At 36.8% G+C, this 17,378-nt stretch overlaps 2 protein-coding genes across 4 annotated transcripts in view; both read left to right on the top strand.

The window, feature by feature from the left end:
- The window catches only part of EPB41L4A (erythrocyte membrane protein band 4.1 like 4A), a 194,507-nt gene that overhangs the window by 162,895 nt on the left and 14,234 nt on the right, over nt 1-17,378 (top strand). The window contains exons 14-17 of the mRNA XM_036740959.1: nt 4,144-4,227; nt 5,008-5,121; nt 10,485-10,532; nt 11,072-11,149. Coding sequence (XP_036596854.1) covers nt 4,144-4,227; nt 5,008-5,121; nt 10,485-10,532; nt 11,072-11,149 — 324 coding nt within the window. The remainder of the gene's footprint in view (nt 1-4,143; nt 4,228-5,007; nt 5,122-10,484; nt 10,533-11,071; nt 11,150-17,378) is intronic.
- Nucleotides 217-946, top strand: LOC118833586 (ubiquitin-conjugating enzyme E2 C). 3 transcript variants are annotated; one of them, XM_036740963.1, is made up of 2 exons: nt 217-345; nt 433-946. In XM_036740963.1, the coding sequence occupies exons 1-2, from the start codon at nt 217-219 to the stop codon at nt 754-756; spliced, it is 453 nt and encodes a 150-aa protein (XP_036596858.1). In that variant the 3' UTR covers nt 757-946. The 3 variants fall into 3 exon arrangements, with proteins under 3 accessions (XP_036596858.1, XP_036596857.1, XP_036596856.1); XM_036740962.1 differs by having other exon boundaries at nt 217-510; nt 574-946; XM_036740961.1 differs by having other exon boundaries at nt 217-946.

Genomic DNA, 17,378 nt, shown 5'->3' with positions numbered 1-17,378 from the left:
ATACTGAAGAAAATAACACCTTAAAAAATAGACTAACACAAATGGCAAAAGAAGTCCAAAAAGTCAATGAGGAGAAGAATGCCTTAAAAAGCAGAATTGGCCAACTGGAAAAGGAGGTCCAAAACTCACTGAAGAAAATGATTTCTTAAAAATTAGAATGGAGCAGGCCCCGCAGTTGCCACCCGGGAGTTTCTCTTCTTTTATCTCCGGTCCCCCATGGCCTCGCAGAATCGCGACCCGGCCGCTGCTAGCGCCGCCGCTGCCCGCAAAGGGGCTGAGCCTGGGGCAGGCGCGGCCCGCGGGTCCGTGGGCAAGAGGTTACAGCAGGAATTGATGACCCTAATGATGTCTGGAGACAAAGGAATTTCTGCCTTCCCAGAGTCAGACAATCTCTTCAAGTGGGTTGGGACCATCCATGGGGCAGCTGGGACAGTATATGAAGACTTAAGGTACAAGCTCTCCCTGGAGTTCCCCAGTGGCTATCCATATAATGCTCCCACTGTGAAATTTGTCACACCTTGTTACCATCCTAATGTGGACACCCAAGGCAATATCTGTTTGGACATCCTCAAGGACAAGTGGTCAGCTCTGTATGATGTCAGGACCATCCTGCTGTCTATCCAGAGCCTGCTGGGAGAACCCAACATTGACAGCCCACTGAACACACATGCTGCTGAACTTTGGACAAACCCTACAGCCTTTAAAAAGTACCTGCTGGAAACCTACATGAAGCAGGTGACTAGCCAAGAGCCCTGACCCTGGCTGCCCAGCCTACCTTCCCTCATCTTGTGTCTATGTGTATGTGTGTGTGTGTGTCTTTTTCCCTTCTTCATAACCTGTCTTCTTCCTCTTCTCCCTTCTGTTCAGGACTCTGTATCATAGACTGTTTTTCTTTTCTTTTTTTTTCTTAAGCTCCAGTCTAGCCCTCAACATTAATGTATAAATAAATAAAGTTTTGTTGTTTTTTTAAAAAAAAAATTAGAATGGAGCAAATGGAAGTTAATGACTTTATGAGAAATCAAGAAATTATAAAACAGAACCAAAAGAATTAAAAAATTGGAGACAATGTGAAATATCTCATTGGAAAAACCACTGACCTGGAAAATAGATCCAGGAGTGATAATTTAAAAATTATTGGACTACCTGAAAGCCATGATCAAAAAAAGACCCTGGACATCATCTTTTAAGAAATTATCAAGGAAAACTGCTCTTATATTCTAGAACCAGAGTGTAAAATAGAAATGGAATGAATCCACAGATTGCCTCTTGAAAAAGATCCTAGGGGCAGCTAAGTGGCCTAGTGAATAGAGCACTGGCCCTGGAGTCAAGAGGACGTGAGTTCAAATCAGGCCTCAGACACTTGACACTAGCTGTGTGACTGTGGGCAAGTCACTTAACCCCAATTGCCTTGCCTTCCCCCATCCAAAAAAAAGGAGAAATAGATCCCAAAAGGAAAACTCCTAAGAATATTATAGCCAAATTCCAGAATTCCCACATAAAGGAGAAAATATTACAAGTAGCTAGAAAGAAACAATTCGAGTATTGTGTGAACACAATCAAGATAACACAAGATCTAGCAGCTTCTACAATAAGGGAACAAAAGGCTTGGAATATGATATTCCAGAGGTCAAACAAGCTAGGCTTAAAACCAAGAATCACCAACCCAGCAAAACTGAGTATAATACTTCAGGGGAAAAAATGGATTTTCAATGAAGTATAGGACTTTCAAGAATTCTTGATGAAAAGACCAGAGCTGAATAGAAAATTTGACTTTCAAGTACAAGAATCAAGAGAAGCATGAAAAGGTAAACAGGAAAGAGAAAGTTGAATGTTTACATTCCTACATGGAAAGATGATATTTATAACTCATGAGACCTTTCTCAGTATTAGGGTAGTTGAAGGGAATATACATACATACATACATACATACACACACATACATATATACATATATATATATATATATAGAGAGAGAGAGAGAGAGAGAGAGAGAGAGAGAGCACACAGGGTGTGTTGAATATGAAGTGATGTCTAAAAAATAAAATTAAGGGGTGAGAGAGGAATATATTGAGAGAAGGAAAAAGGGAGAGATAGAATGGGATAAATTATCTCACATGAAAGAGGCAAGAAAAAACTGTTGTAATGGAAGGAAATAGGGGATAGGTGAAAGGGAATGAGTGAACCTTACTCTCAGTGGATTCATCTTAAGGAGGGAATAACATACACACTCAATTGGGTATCTTACCCTACAGGAAAGTAGGGGGGAAGGAGATAAGGGTGGAGGGGGGGATGATAGAAGGGAGGGCAGATTGGGGGAGGTCGTAGTCAGAAGCAAACACTTTTGAAAAGGGACAGGGTCAAAGGAGAAAAGTGAATAAATGTGGGACAGGATAGGATGGAGGGAAATATAATCTTTCACAATATGAGTGTTATGGAAGTGTTTTGCATAACAATACATGTATAACCTATATTGAATTGCTTGCTTTCTCAAGGGGGGTGGTGGGGAGGGAAGAAGGGAGCGAATTTGGAACTCAAAGTTCTAAAAGCAAATGTTAGAAACTGTTTTTACATGCAACTGGGAAATAAGATATACAGACAGTGGGGTATAGAAATCTATGTTGTCCTTCAAGAAAGTAAGGGTTAAAGGGATAAATGAGGGGGGAGTGGGGTGATAGAAGGGAGGGCAGACTGGGGAAAGGGGCAATCAGAATACATGCCATCTTGGGGTGGGGGGGAGGGTAGAGATGGGGAGAAAATTTGTAACTCAAAATCTTGTGGAAATGAGTGTTGAAAACTAAAAATAAATACATTTTTAAAAAATGAAAAGACACTCCCCTACTTCTCATCTTTTTATTGGCTATGAGGGTTACTCCATTTCTTCTAAGGGATTTCTGTCCACAGTACTTTGTGTAATGCCACTTGAATTAAAATCACCCACTCTCATCCATTCAAGTTCACTGATACCCAAGATGTGAATGTTTAGTTTAATCTTTCCATCTCCTAGCTAAAGTAGAAGAATGGGACACAACTGAATGACTGAGCAACAAGGAGCCCAGAAATATCAGATATCAAACTATAACACAAAGTAGGAAGCATCAAAACAATGATGAACTAAGTGAGTTCCAGCAAATGATTTCAAAAGCACATTGGGAAGGAGAAAAGAGAAAAACCTAGTCAACAGCCTTAACTGACTGGCCCAAATCAATGTGGCACTTTCAAGAAATATCACTTAGTTCTTAATCTAGTTTTAAACCCAGCTTTCTATTAAATCCTTCTTTTTCTATCAGGCAATAAAGAAAAGAGAATCAGTCTCCTTAGAACAATGTATGCAAAAGAACCTGATCTAACTTTGTTTTGTTGAGTTGTGTCTAACTCTTTGTGACCCAATGGACTATAGCAAGCCAGGCCCTTCTATCCTCCACTATCTCCCAAAGTCTGACTTCAAGGTCATATTCGTGGCTTTCATAACATTATCTATCCATCTCACCCTCTCCCATTCCTTTCTCCTCTTGCCTTCAATTTTTCCCAGCAGAGTCTTTTCCAATGAGTCCTCTCTTATCAAAATACTGAAGCTTCAACTTTAGTATTTGTCCTTCTAACGAAATCTGAAATAATTTATTTTAAGTATTGACTTCATGGATCTTGCTGTTCAAGAGATATTTTCAGGGCAGAAGTATTTCTTTGTCACGAAGTAGGAATAGAAATTCAATTTGAAATTTCAAGATTTGGCCAGAAAATATCAGTTTGGATTGCCTAGACTTAAGTCTTGGACCATAACTTATAGCCAGGGCTAGAACCCAAGCATATCCCTGTCACTGTAAGGAAGTAAGTGGTTAGCCTCAATAGGAAATTGCAGGTTTGGTTCCTTTGACTTTGTCTTCTTTCTTCCTCTTCCCTTGAAAATTGGGATAAGCTTAAGGATACAGGCCATTCAATATATAGTGATTAATAGCCTTACTCTTTCTTACTGAGTTGAAACAGCATAAGCAGAAATGGAAATATATATATATTCCCTTTGGGAGTTTAACATTAGAATGTTTTAAGTCACATAAGGTTGACTGAAGAAACTTGCATATTAATTAATACCTTTTTTCAATTTAGATTTTATGTCTTGATTTGGATTTTTCTTTTTTCAATTAAAAGCTTTAAGAAGTCAAAATTTGAAAATAGCCCTGAAACCCAAAGAAGCAAAACAAATGCACCATGGGAGGAAAATGGACCCCAGGGGTAAAGTTCATCATTTTTATCATTGTAAACCATAGACTGTATCAAAGGAGATCCTGTGAATAAAAGAATTTGATTGCCTGTCTGCTAGCTGTCAGTATGTAAATTATGAAGTTCCTAAACCTTCAGGAACCGCAGTTGCTGAGTAAAGATCTCAACAGAACATAGTCTAATGTGAAACACTGCTGGAAAATTTTTATATAGAAATTAGCTTATGCTAATTAACCACACTTAATGTCAAAGATTTATTAGTCAGAATTTCCTCCTTTTCAATGACTGCTTAATGGAAAGTTTAACTGTGAACATATGAATTTAGGAGGCCTGGGTTCATATCCCAACAATAATACTTACTGGCTGGTTAAGTCAGTTAATTATCCTCATATTCTTAGTGTGTAAATCAGAATGCATGTATTATCTATTTCACAGGGTTATTGTGAGAGGAAGGGCTCCCTTTAGAACCGTATACAATTATAATGGTTATTATCATCATTTCTTATTTTTAAAAATCATGTTTAGCTTAGAATTGCTTACAACAAAGATTATTTCATTATGGCCTCTTGTCAGGCTCTAATTATTTCTCGCATATTCATTTGTTAATGCCATGTATCTATGCCTACAAATAATGATGTCTCATGTTGGTTCATTTCTTTTTGCTATCTTTGCCAGGCTAGAAAATTACACTATCTTTAAACAAAGGGGAGTCTTGTAAGGATTTCTTTGGCTTGGGTTGTAATTGTTGAATTTGAGGGTTTTAATTGTTTTCTGTTATATTCTTAACTCCAGAGGACTGTACAATTGTTCCAGTGACCGTAATAAATCACCAAAGTTCCCTTATTCCCGGAGACGAAACCCATCTGGCAGTAGTGACCATGAGCCTGGACAGCCGATTAGGAGAAGGCAAGTAGGCCGTATAGAGCAGTGAACTCTTGATTCACAATCCCTGACCTTTTTTTTCACTTTTGTCCATATGGTAACACCGTTTTACATATCCATCCACAATTTTTTCTCCCTATATTTTGACCTTTCTGCTCTGACACACAAAACACCAAGAATTACCTTTGAGCCAACCAAATACTTCAGAAAATAGCTCCATAAGAAGCACTGATCAGAAATATGCTTTCATACCAATTAACCTAAATATTTCTCTAAGAGGTATTAATTCCTTCCAGAAATTATAACCAGATTCTGAAATATTGAAATATTAACAATGGTAACATTAGAATGAGGCTCTAATAAGTTGGCTTTTGAAGCTCTTTATCTTCTTGAGGACTAGAAAAAGCACTATTAATAGATTCTAATTGTGGAATCAAACTCATAACTGCATGGAAGAAAATAAATAGTGGCTACAATTTATATAGCACTTTACAGTTTACAAAGTGATTCACAAATTTCAACTATCTTCCCAAGGTGCTATCCTTAGCCTCACTTTACAGATGAGAAAACTGAGGCTGAGAGGCTAGATGCCATGCCCAGGGTTGTCTATCTGGTTTACATGTGAGTGCAAATTTTAACTCGTCTTCCTGACTATGACCAGTGCTTTATCTTCTGTACCACCTAGATGCCTTTATATAAACTAGGAAACTGTCTAAATCTCAAACCTCCTTTACATGTATAGTATTCCCTAACCAGGATTGTGTGGCAGCTGCTGACTTATCCTAAGTTACAGTTCTGGAGCTCCTTTTTTCTACCCCATGACCTCTTGTGACTAAGGTCCTTAACCTTCCATCTCCCAGCTCTTTCTTTCCTACACACAAATTAGATATTGTCTTATAGGGAGGGGTTCGCAAAACCCCTTGCTAATGTTAATGATTTTAAAAGTGAATAAAGTCTAGACATCTGAAAGGACCATTACTAGGGAATAATTCTGAGCTGTATACTGAGACTATATTAATCAGTCACAGAAATAAAAATAAAAATCTGGAAGAGGGGTAATAGGTCTTCCATTTAGGGTCTAGGAATCTGGAATGAGCCAAATGGCCCCCAAAATAGCATATATTTTGAGATTAGAAATTGTTCTGTTTTGTTTTCTGTAGCCTGCACAGTTATCTGAGATAAGGAATTGTAGTAAGGGGTTATAAAATCCTTCCTGGTAGTGTGGCCTATGAGAGGTATTCAGCTTATCAGGACAAGAAAATTTATAATAATAATAATAATATAGAGGATCTTATCTTCTCTGTCCTTTTAAATTATCTTATCAGTTGGCATATGTTTTTGTTCAATCTTGAAGACTCTTCATAACCCTATTTTTATGGGGTTTTCTTTGCAAAGATACTGGAGTGGTTACCCATTTCCTCTCTAGTGTCCTTGTTTTACAATTGAGGAAAGTGAGGCAAAGGTTAAATGACCTGCCCAGGGTCACAGGGCTAGTAAATGTCTGAGGCTGGTTTTGAACTCAGATGTGCTGACTCCAGGCACAGCACTCTATCCACTACAACAGCCAAGTGTCCCAAGTATATATTTAAGACAATCCAGTTAAAACTTGATTATAATAACAAGCTGCTAAAAATAAAATAAAAATAAAAATGTCAAATGGCCAGAAGCCCAAAAAGAGCTCTTAGAAATAAAGAGGAATTCAAAAATAAAATAAGAGAGATCAAGGAAAAATTAGGAAAAAAAATAAAAGTAATTCAAGAAAATTATGAAAAGAAAGTTAACCAATTATAAAAAAAAGGTCCAAAATCCTAGGGAAGGAAATAGCTCTTTGAAAACTAAAATTGAGCAACTGGAATTGAATGATGTTATATGACACCAAGAAATAATAAAAACAGAATAATAGAAGAGAATCTGAAACATCTCATTAGAAAAACAAGTGATTTGAAGAACAGATCAGTGAGAGACAAGATAAGAATTGTTGGACTACCTGAGAGTTATGATCAAAAAAAAAAAGAATCCGGATACAATATTACAAGAAATTATTAAGGAAAATTGGCCTAAAGTTCTAGAACAAGGGGATAAAGTAGGAATAGAAAAAAAAAATCTACCAATCCCCACCTGAAGAAGATACCAGGATGAAAACTTATAGGAATGTCATAGTCAAGTTTCAAAACTCCTAGGTTAAGGAGAAAATATTACAAGCAAAAAGAAAAAAATAATTTAAATACTGTAGAAATACAATGGGGATTTCACAAGACCTAGCAACTTCTACAATAAAAGACCATAGGTCTTGGAACATTTTATTTTGGAGAGCAAAAGAGCTGGAGTTGTGTCCAAGAATAACTTACCCAGCAAAGTTGAGCATAATGCTGAATGAAAAAAAAATGGACATTTGATGAACTGACTTTCAAATATTTATAACAAAAAGATCAGAACTCAATGGAAAATTCACTATTAAAGATCCAGAAGAAATATAAAGAAAACATTAAAGATGAATTATAAGGCACTCATTAAGATCAAACTGTTTACTTGTTATATGTGAAAATGTTATCAGTATTCTTAAAACTGTAATCATTACTAAAGTAGTTTGAAAGAAAGGTGGGGGCCGAGTTGTGTATGATGGGGTGATTCTAAAAACAAAATTGGGTAGGAAGGGTAAAAAGGAGCAATTATCTCATTAAAATGGAGTGTAAAAGAAAAAACTAACACAGGAAATAAATGGGGTGGAGGGCTGCTAATGTTTGAAACTTACTCTTATCTGGGTTTAAGAGGAAACACAGTGCATATCTGAAAGATGTACACTTGTACAGTGTAGAGAATGTATAGCTAGAATGTATATCCAATGTATAGAAGTCTTCTGAAATTGTTGAGAGGTGAGAAAACTGGGGGACAGGGTAGGGTGAGGGAAGGGTATATAGATTAAGATTCAGATAGTGGGGGAAGAAGATAAGGAACTCTTAGAGGGGTGGATAAAATAAGCAATAGGAGGGTTAGGGGAGAAGATCAGGTAACAGGGATAGGACAAAAAGAGAAGCTAAGAAGGAAAATAGTAAATAAAAATAAGATGGAGGGAAATTCACAAGCAGTAATTATAACTTTGAATGTGAGTGGGATGTAAAAGGGAAAAGGATAGCAAAATGGATTAAAAATCAGAATCCAACAATAGTTTGTTTACAAGAACCACATTTAAGAATGAGATACACAGAGAATTAAAATGGAGGGTGGAAGTAGAATTTATTATGCTTCAGCTCATACAAAAAAGGCAGGGGTAGCAGTTATGATCTCAGACAAAGTTATGGCTAAAATAGATTTAGTTAAAGGAGATAAACAGGGTGACTCCATTTTGATAAAAGATACCAATCAAGCAATATCAATACTGAACCTATATGCACCAAATACTATAGCATCTAAATTTGTAAAAGAAAAGTTAAATGAATTACAAATGGAGATAGTAGTACTACTGTGTGTGTGTGTGTGTGTGTGTGTGTGTGTGTATGAAAGAAGTCAAGGAAGTGAACAGAATTTTAGATAAGCAGACATGATAGATACCTGGAGAGAAATTAATGGAAATAGAAAGGAATACACCTTTTTCTTAGCAGTTCATGGTACCTTTACAAAGATTGACCATACACTACCTCACACCTATCGTATTGGCTAATATGACAAAACAGGAAAATGGTAAATATTGGAGAAGATGTGGGAAAATTGGAACACTAATGCATTATTGGTGGAGTTGTGAACTGATCCAACCACTCTGGAGAGTAGTTTGGAACTATACCCAAAAGGCTATAAAATTGTGCATACCCTTTGACCCAGCAATACCACTTCTTGGTCTGTATTCCAAAAAGATCATAAAAATGGGAAAAGTACCCACAAGTGCAAAAGTATTTATAGAAGCTCTTTTTGTGGTAGCCAAAAATTGTAATTTATGGGGATGTCCATCAACCTGAGAATGGCTAAACAAGTTGCAGTATATGAATGTAATGGAACACTATTGTTCCATAAGAAATGATGAGAAGGTGGACTTCAGAAAAACCTGGAAAGACTTACACGAACTGATCCTGAGTGAAGTGAGCAGAACCAGAACATTGGACACAGTAACAGCAAGATTGTGCAATGACCAACTTTGATAGACTTAACTCTTCTCAGCAATGCAAGGATCTAAGACTATTCCAAAAGACTCATGATGGAAAATACTATCCATATGCAGGAGGAAAAGAACTATGGAGTCTGAATGGAAATCGAAGCGTAGTATTTTCTTTCCATTTTTTGTTTCTTCTTTCTCATGGTTTTTACCTTTGGTTCTAATTCTTCTTTACAACATGACTAATTTGGAAATTTGTTCAATATAATTGTACGTGTATAGCCTATATCAGATTGCACACCATCTTGGGGAGGAAGGAGAGGAGGAAGGGGGAGAAAATTTAGAATTCAAAATCTTATAGAAGTAAAAGTTGAAAACTAAAAAAAATTAAAAAAAAAAGATTGACCATATATGAGTACATAAAAAATTGTATAGTTAAAAGCAGAAAAGCAGAAATATTAAAAGCAACCTTTTCAGATCACAATGCAATAAAAATTATATTTATTAACAGACCATGGAAACATAGATTAAAAATTAATTGGAAATTAAACAACCTAATCTTAAAGAATGACTGCATTAAAGGACAATCATAGAAACAATAATTTCATTAAAGAAAAAAGGGAAAAAAAGAAAAAATTACAAAATAACTTTGTTATTATATTTAAAAGCAATATCAAGTTGTACATAATAAATTTTCAGTTTTGTGTGCAAACATCTTTTTATTCTATTATGTTATAGAAATGCTTCTTTTATTCCATAAATTGAAAATAAAATACATGCTTAAAAAAGACAATCCAATTATTGCTATATATTGGTTCAGAACACTGATTCTTTTCCTACTGTCAACAGGATTTGCCCTAGGTCACTCTTTCTATATAAATTAATTCTGACATTGACAAACAGGATTTGCCATTAATTTGTGTGAATCCAAAGGACTTGGGGGCAGCTAGGTGGCAGCCTCAGACACTTACTAGCTGTGTCACCCTGGACAAGTCACTTAACCCTATTTGCCTCAGTTTCTTCAGCTGTAAAATGAGCTGGAGAAGGAAATGGCAAACCACTTCAGTATCTTTGTAAAAAAAAAAAAAAAAAAAAAAACAAAAGGAATCATAAAGAGTCAGACAAGACTGAAGGGACTGAACGATTTTTAGTCTTAATGGTCATTCCATGTCACTGTGTGACAGTAGAGTCTTGGGGCAAGTTTTAAAAAGTCATCTCTTTTGTTAATGACAATTTCTGGTTTGTTTTTTTCTTTGCTGGCTAATCATAATCTACTTTAACTTTCTTATCTTTTCTCCCTCAGGAAAGCACGTAACAGTGGTGAAGACTCAGATCTAAAGCAAAGGAGAAGGTAAAACAAATACAGGATGGATAGAGATTGTGTAGACTACTAGACAATTTTTCATCTTGAGTAGTAATAGTAATAATATTCAAGTTAGGACATGTGGGATTAATACCTACATTAAGCCTTTAAAATTTTCTCTTAAAAATTTTTTGTTTTCTAAGCTTCTGAAAATGTGCTTAGTTTTTCTTTTATGGTTTATTAAAAATTCTTTAGTAATTCCATTCTCAATTCTCCTTTGCTCGACAATGTGATTTATAGATTCACCTTTTCAGACCTACTGGAGATAGCTATGTTCCTGCTGTTGCAACATGGCAGTAAACTAAATCTTCTAACTTCCTCTTCTTTCCAGTTATTTTCCAAAGATACCTAACTTTAATTGAAGAAATATTAACCTGGGGAATGACAGCTAAAGCTATTGATTTTTTAGTGTTTATATTGTAAAATAGAATCCTCAGAGGCATCACTTAACGGGGCATCATTTGAGATGTTCTTTTTTCTTTTCTATATAATACTTGTCCTAATTTTTCTGGATATGTTTTCTGCAGGTCTCGCTCACGCTGTAACACAAGTAGTGGTAGTGAATCTGAAAATTCTAATATAGAACATCAGAAAAAGAAAAACAGGTAATGTTTGATCACTATAGTTAAGTGAAATTCTGAAATCAATTCCTATGGTTGGAAATTATACTCCCCATGTACATTTCAAATTTAAAAAATTTTTAATCTTTTTTTTTGGAGGGGGGAGGGCAGGGCAATTGGGTTTTAAGTGACTTGCTCAAGGTCACACAGCTAGTAAGTGTGTCAAGTGTCTGAGGCTGAATTTGAATTCAGGTCCTCCTGACTCCAGGGTTGGTGTTCTACTCACTGCATCACCTAGGTGCCCCTCTACATTTCAATCCAACATTAGTAGGGAGGGACCTGCTGTTGTAGCGAAAACAATAAGGATGGCATGCTGAACCACCCACCCACTCAAAGCACCCATACCATTATATGCATACTTAGCTCTCTCCTATGTAGCAACTACTGGTAGCTCAGAACTGTGCTAGTCAGCTCTCACATCTGCCAGAATTTGTCACTGTCTCTACCTACAGTTGCTCCACAGGAACTGATCAAGACCCAGTGCACATTCAAAATCACCAGTGAGGTGAATGCTAGGGGTGCCTGCCTCCACATGCCTTAATTCTTGTTCTGCTCTTTGAGACAACTTTAAAACTTCCAGAGATTTCCTGCCAGAAGATCAAAACACTCCTTTATAGTTTACCCAGGGATTCACACCTGAAAACACACAGTTACAACATCATTCAGTGACTCAAACCAAACAGTTGCTTTCCAACCCTTACACACTCAAACTACTCAATTGAGGTATGACTTCCTAACATGTTACTTCAATTACTAGTCTCACATGACTTTCCAAACTATTTTTATAAGACCTTTGCTGAGGGTAGAGGGGTAATCAATTCCTATGGACAGCTCTAAGCCCTCTTTGAAATTGTGCACAGCTTCTCCCTCTTCAGTCTAATTCAAGAGACCAGAATTAGAGTTCCTTCTCAAAGGTTCCTTCTACCTATAAAAATCTTCCCTCTAAATGGACTGCACTGTCACGGTCCATGGATTATCTTTTTCCTTCACTGGATTTTAAAACATTGCAGAGCTGGAGAATCAACCAAATTTTTGAGGAACTTCTTCTACCTAATGACTTCTTTTCCTGGATCCAGCATGTGTGTGTTTTTTAGGCCTTAAGTTTCCACTTAAGAAAGTGGTTAAAGTATTGTTTATTGCTTAATACATGTCTAATTTTATCAGTATGGATTTTCTTTCCATGGATAAACTCTTCCATGCTTTAGTAAATGATTTCATGATTGCTCTGGTCAAAATTATTCGCCATTTGGTGGACAGCTTTCTTGGTGGTGGCCCTCAGATGAAAATCTTTCAGAGGACCACAATCATATCTATTCTAGAGAGGATCAGCCAGCACCTAAAGTGCCATTGGCGTAGCCTTTAAGAGCTCAAGCTAACTTCTGTAACATGAGGACCCCGAGACTGTAGAATAGCAGACTATTATAGTGCAAGTCCAGAAAAAAGAAATATACAATACATATATTTACACAAATGTTCACATGTATGTCCAAATATAAGTATTTTTTTAACATATACATACTTTTGTATCTATCTGGACTCTCTAGCCCTCCCTCCACTACAGTCGTGATGAATAAGGCTGAACCTTAGTATTCCTAACACTATTTCTTTGCTTACCATAATATTTAAAATTCATTCTGTATTTCTTAATCTTTTTGCCATCCCTGGTACATATATTTAAAAATCTCAACTAGTTGTCCTTTTTAAACAACTTCTGTTTTTCTTCTTCGCTGGGATTCTTTCCCTTGGTGACTTCAAAATTTCATTCTGACCCCCCTGTCTCCTGGGTTTACTTTTTAGTCTGTGGAATTATTCCTGGATTTCTTCTGTTTCATAAACTTTAAAAGGGAAGTGGGGTTACTACCCCCTAAGCTTCCTATCATTTCTAATCCAACTGCCAGAGTACTGTTCTACTGGTGAGAATCAGACCCAGAGTTTAGTTTTTCCCTTTGTTGGTAGAGAATGAAATTATCATTCAAGCAAGTCACCAAGTTATGGTCTTGAAATCACTGAAGGGAGTGAGAAAGAAGAGAAGCCTCAGTTCTACTCCTACCCGAGGTACATGCTACAAGAAGACCTTGGTAAGGGACAAAAGATTTAGATTTATCAGTGTCCTAGTAATGTCCTTGGAATGGCAGTGACTCCTAAGAGTCTCTTCACCAGAAGCCAAGGACAAATTAGATACAATGAGGAAAAGCAGCTTCAAAACTCTAACAAAGAGCCCAGAAGAAAGCAACATTGCCCAACTGGAATATTGTTGTTGCTTGGTTGATTTTCAGTTGTATCTGATTCTTCAAGATCCCATTTTGGGGTTTTCTTGGCAAAGATACTAAAGATATCGCCCTGTGCTGTTATTGTTCTTCTTCAAAAACAAAGGCGGAACAGTAATAATAAAAACAATTTGTTTATGAAGTTACCTTATATAGCTAGATCATATAAACTAGACCGGGGTGGGGAACCTGCAGCCTTGAAGCCTCATGTGGCCCTCGGGGTCCTCAAGCGCAGCCCTTTGAACTAAACCCATTTATAGGTTATTGTAAGAGGTGGTTTGAGATCTTGGTTTAAACCTAATTTCTAACAGACTGTTTTCAAATTTTCCCAACAGTTTTTGTTAACTAGTGAGTGTGTACCCCAGTAGTTATGGTCTTTGGGTTTAATCAAATACCATGTTACCATGTTAATTTAATTCTGTATGTTGTGTACTTAATCTGTTTCATTGATTGATTTTTCTTTTTTTAACCAGTATCAAGTAGTTTTGGTGGTACTGCTAGGCCTCCTTCCTTCCAACCTATTTCGTTATTTACCTTGAGAATCTTGTCCTTCTGTTTCTTCAGATGAATTTTGTTTTTTTCTTCCAGAGCTCTAAAGTAATGCTGTAGTAGCTTGATTAGTATCACACTGAATCTGTAAATTAATTTAGATAGCATTGTCCTTTTCATTATATTGACATAGCTCAATCTTGAACAATTAATATCTCTGCGTTTATTTAGGGCTGTCTTTGTTTCTGAAAAGCGTTTTTTATTTGTATTCATAATAGTCCTTGTACATGTCTTGGTAGGTGGACTCCTAAATATATTAGCCAATCAATAAACATTTATTAAACACCTACTATATACCAGGCATTATGTTAAACACTGGAGGATACAAAGAAAGGTAAAAGACAATCCCTGCTCTCAGGGAGTTAACAATGTACTGGGGAGACAACATGCAAACAAGCAATATGCAAAATAAATTTGAAATAATCAACAGAGGGAAGATACTATAACTAAAAAGAATTGGGAGGGTCTTCTTTTAGAAGGTAGGATTTTAGTTGAAACTTACAGGAAGCCAGGAGATATAAATGAGGAGAAAGAGTATTCCAGATATGTGAAAATGCCTGGAGTCAGGAGATGTATCTTCTATGAGGAACAGCAAGGAGGCCAGTGTCACTGGATCACAGAGGACACAGGGGCAGAGATTAGGCATAAGAAGATTGAATGGTGTGGAGGGGCAGGCAATGAAGAGCTTTGAATGCCAAAAGAATTTGGTGGAGTGACATCTTTCTCTATTTGGGGGGGGATAATAATAGGCATACTTAGCTTCTAGATGAATTGCTCTTCAAATGCTTTATAGTTCCCTTGGGGTGTTAATTTATGGCTTTAAAAAGACAGATTTGCCCTAAGAAACTCTTACAATTTTCTTGAGTGCTTATCCGAGTTTGACAAGAGCTGAAATAGCCCTGGGCTATGTTTAGAAAAAGAGATACCTGAATTCCCCAGTTATTAGACATTACTTAGTGGCTTAAATTCTGTAAAGAACCTGAAAATGTCCATAGCTGCTTGGCAAAGAACCTATGGTGCAACATGGGGTGCAACATTGATGATAACCAGCAGCACTTTGGGGAAGGACCTGGAGGCTACTTTGGCAATTGGGACATAGGTATTCCAGCTGGGACACAGTCCTAGGAACACTAGTAGTCTGAGTTTCTTAAGTTCCCTTTCCCACAGATGGTATGGGATTCCGTGAGACAGTGTACTCTCCCTGTGTCAGGGAGATTTTTTTTTAACCTTTTCCCAGGAATTCTGCTTAAAAGCTTTTGCTTTGAGTTAATGTATCCTTTTGTTTAATCTGGTCCAAGAGGAACATCTGTGAGGGCTCATGAGCTGTGGGTTTGAGGAGATGCTGACCTAAGACAAGTCAACAAGCATTTATTAAGTGCCTACTATGTGCCAGGCACTGTGCTAAGTGCTACAAAGGCCAAAATAGTCTCTTTTGGGCTCACATTCCAATGAGGGAGACAACATGCAAACAACTGTCTACAAACAAGATACAGCTATCTAGATACACATACACATATGTATATATACATTTATATTAAATTGAAGATAATCTTAGAGGGAAGGCCCTAAGTTTAATGAGAATTGAGAAAGGCTTCTTGCAAAAGGTGGTATTTTATCAGAGACTTGAAGAAAGCCAGGGAAACCAGGAGGTAGAGATGAAGAGGGAAAGAATTCCAGGTATAGAGGACAGCCAGTGAAAGCATACAGAATAAAGAAATGGATTGTTGTGTGCATGGTCATCCATTAAAACAGGTGTAACTTTCAGAGGTCCACATTTGTTAAGGTCTGAGCTACCTCCATATAAGAGATCAAAACATGCAAATAAATGGGCATTTGCCAACATACACAGAAGTATCTGAATAGCTATTGTGAAATGAAAATAAGTTATTTTTAACACAAGTTTAACACAAAGGACATATCTTTGCTTGCAAAAATTGCTTTCTGTTCTTTAAGCATTCTTCAGGAGCTATAACTGAAAAGCAATTTAAAAACAGGTTTGAGACAAAAATTGAGAGCTGAGCGTGGTGTCACATGCCTGAAATCCACATTTATTTATACATCATATATAGTCCCCAGAAGGGAGTGGGGGCACCAGGTTGCCTAAGGATAGGCAAACCAGCCCAGGTTAGAGATGGAGCATACGAAGTTCCTGTGCCAGTCTATAGCTGGATCAGGCTCATGAGTAGTCCTTGCATTTCTAGCCTAGGTGAGATGAGGAGATCCAGTCTTCAAAAAAAAAAAAGTTGAAAATGCAAGGATGTTTACATAATGCCAATAAATAAGAAGCCTTTTTAATATGTAAAGGCAAAGGAATATCTGAAGGAGACAGTGGCATCTATAAAAGAAAATAAGAATGATTTGTTGGTAGTAGAAGTGGGGGTAATTATTTAAAATAAATGAATGAGGGATCACATAGAGAGAGTGGGTTTTTTGTTTGTTTTTAGTATGACTCCTCCTAACCTAACAACCTCAAAAAAAGGAAATATGTACCTCATATAGTAATCAAAGGCGAACAAAATAAAGGTCTTATGAAATAACATCATAGAGCTAAAACACTTGGCTTGGCCTACCTCATAGGCTTGTATGTCAGGATCTAGTTTTAGTGATCCCTACCCCATACTCCCTTCCCCAAGTCTTTGACTTGGTCTGAACCTCCTACAACTAGCAAGAAGTGGAAAATATTGATCTTGCCCAGACATACCAAGGCAAGCGGTGTCCTAGGGGATAGAATAGAAGACTAGCTAGGCACAGACAACTTGGCTTCTATGCCTAAGGGTAAAGGGGACTAGGAACCTAGTTGTAGTCAGTTTACTCTGGGCATTGTCCCAGCTGGCACACCATATCGCCCAACTAGAGGAAGTTGACAATTCAGGAGAAAAGATAGAAATTGCAGCTCTAGAAGGAAGAAGAATCCAAACAATGAGGAATGAAGCCAGAGACAATGGAATGGGTAATATGAAAAAGTATGAAAGACCAAAAACTCAAATTGAGAATTAGTGGGTATAATCCTAACTCCCAAGTAGATAAATCAATAGAGACACTCCTAAATACAGAAATCAAAATAAGGAAGAACTTTTTTAAAGTCCAAAACAAGAATTTTACCATAAAGGAATGTGAAACAAAAACTCTCAATGAAAAAGATTAATCATGGATCATTCTCTAGGGAACATGGAGCAGCAGCAAGAAGCTCCAGAATGGTTCAAAAGTATAGTAAAACTTCATAGGAAGGTATCAGGATGGAAATAAGGTCAGAAATGAGAGGTCTCAAACCTGTTATGGTCCCTTGAGCAGTTTACTTAACTTTTTTGTATTTCTCCTCTCATATTTGTCACCTGTCTTACACAAATTTTTTGAGGTTTAAATGAAATTATGTAAGCTTAAAGACGGAAGTTAGAGTG

Source organism: Trichosurus vulpecula, chromosome 1 (genome assembly GCF_011100635.1).
Source record: "Trichosurus vulpecula isolate mTriVul1 chromosome 1, mTriVul1.pri, whole genome shotgun sequence".
Classification (NCBI taxonomy): domain Eukaryota; kingdom Metazoa; phylum Chordata; class Mammalia; order Diprotodontia; family Phalangeridae; genus Trichosurus; species Trichosurus vulpecula.
The sequence above is the reverse complement of the archived record's forward strand: the minus strand, read 5'-3'. Positions and strand labels throughout refer to the sequence as shown.

Coding starts and splice junctions, on each gene's coding strand:
- LOC118833586 (XM_036740961.1), top strand. CDS start 217: ATGGCCTCGCAGAATCGCGACCCGGCCGCTGCTAGCGCCGCCGCTGCC.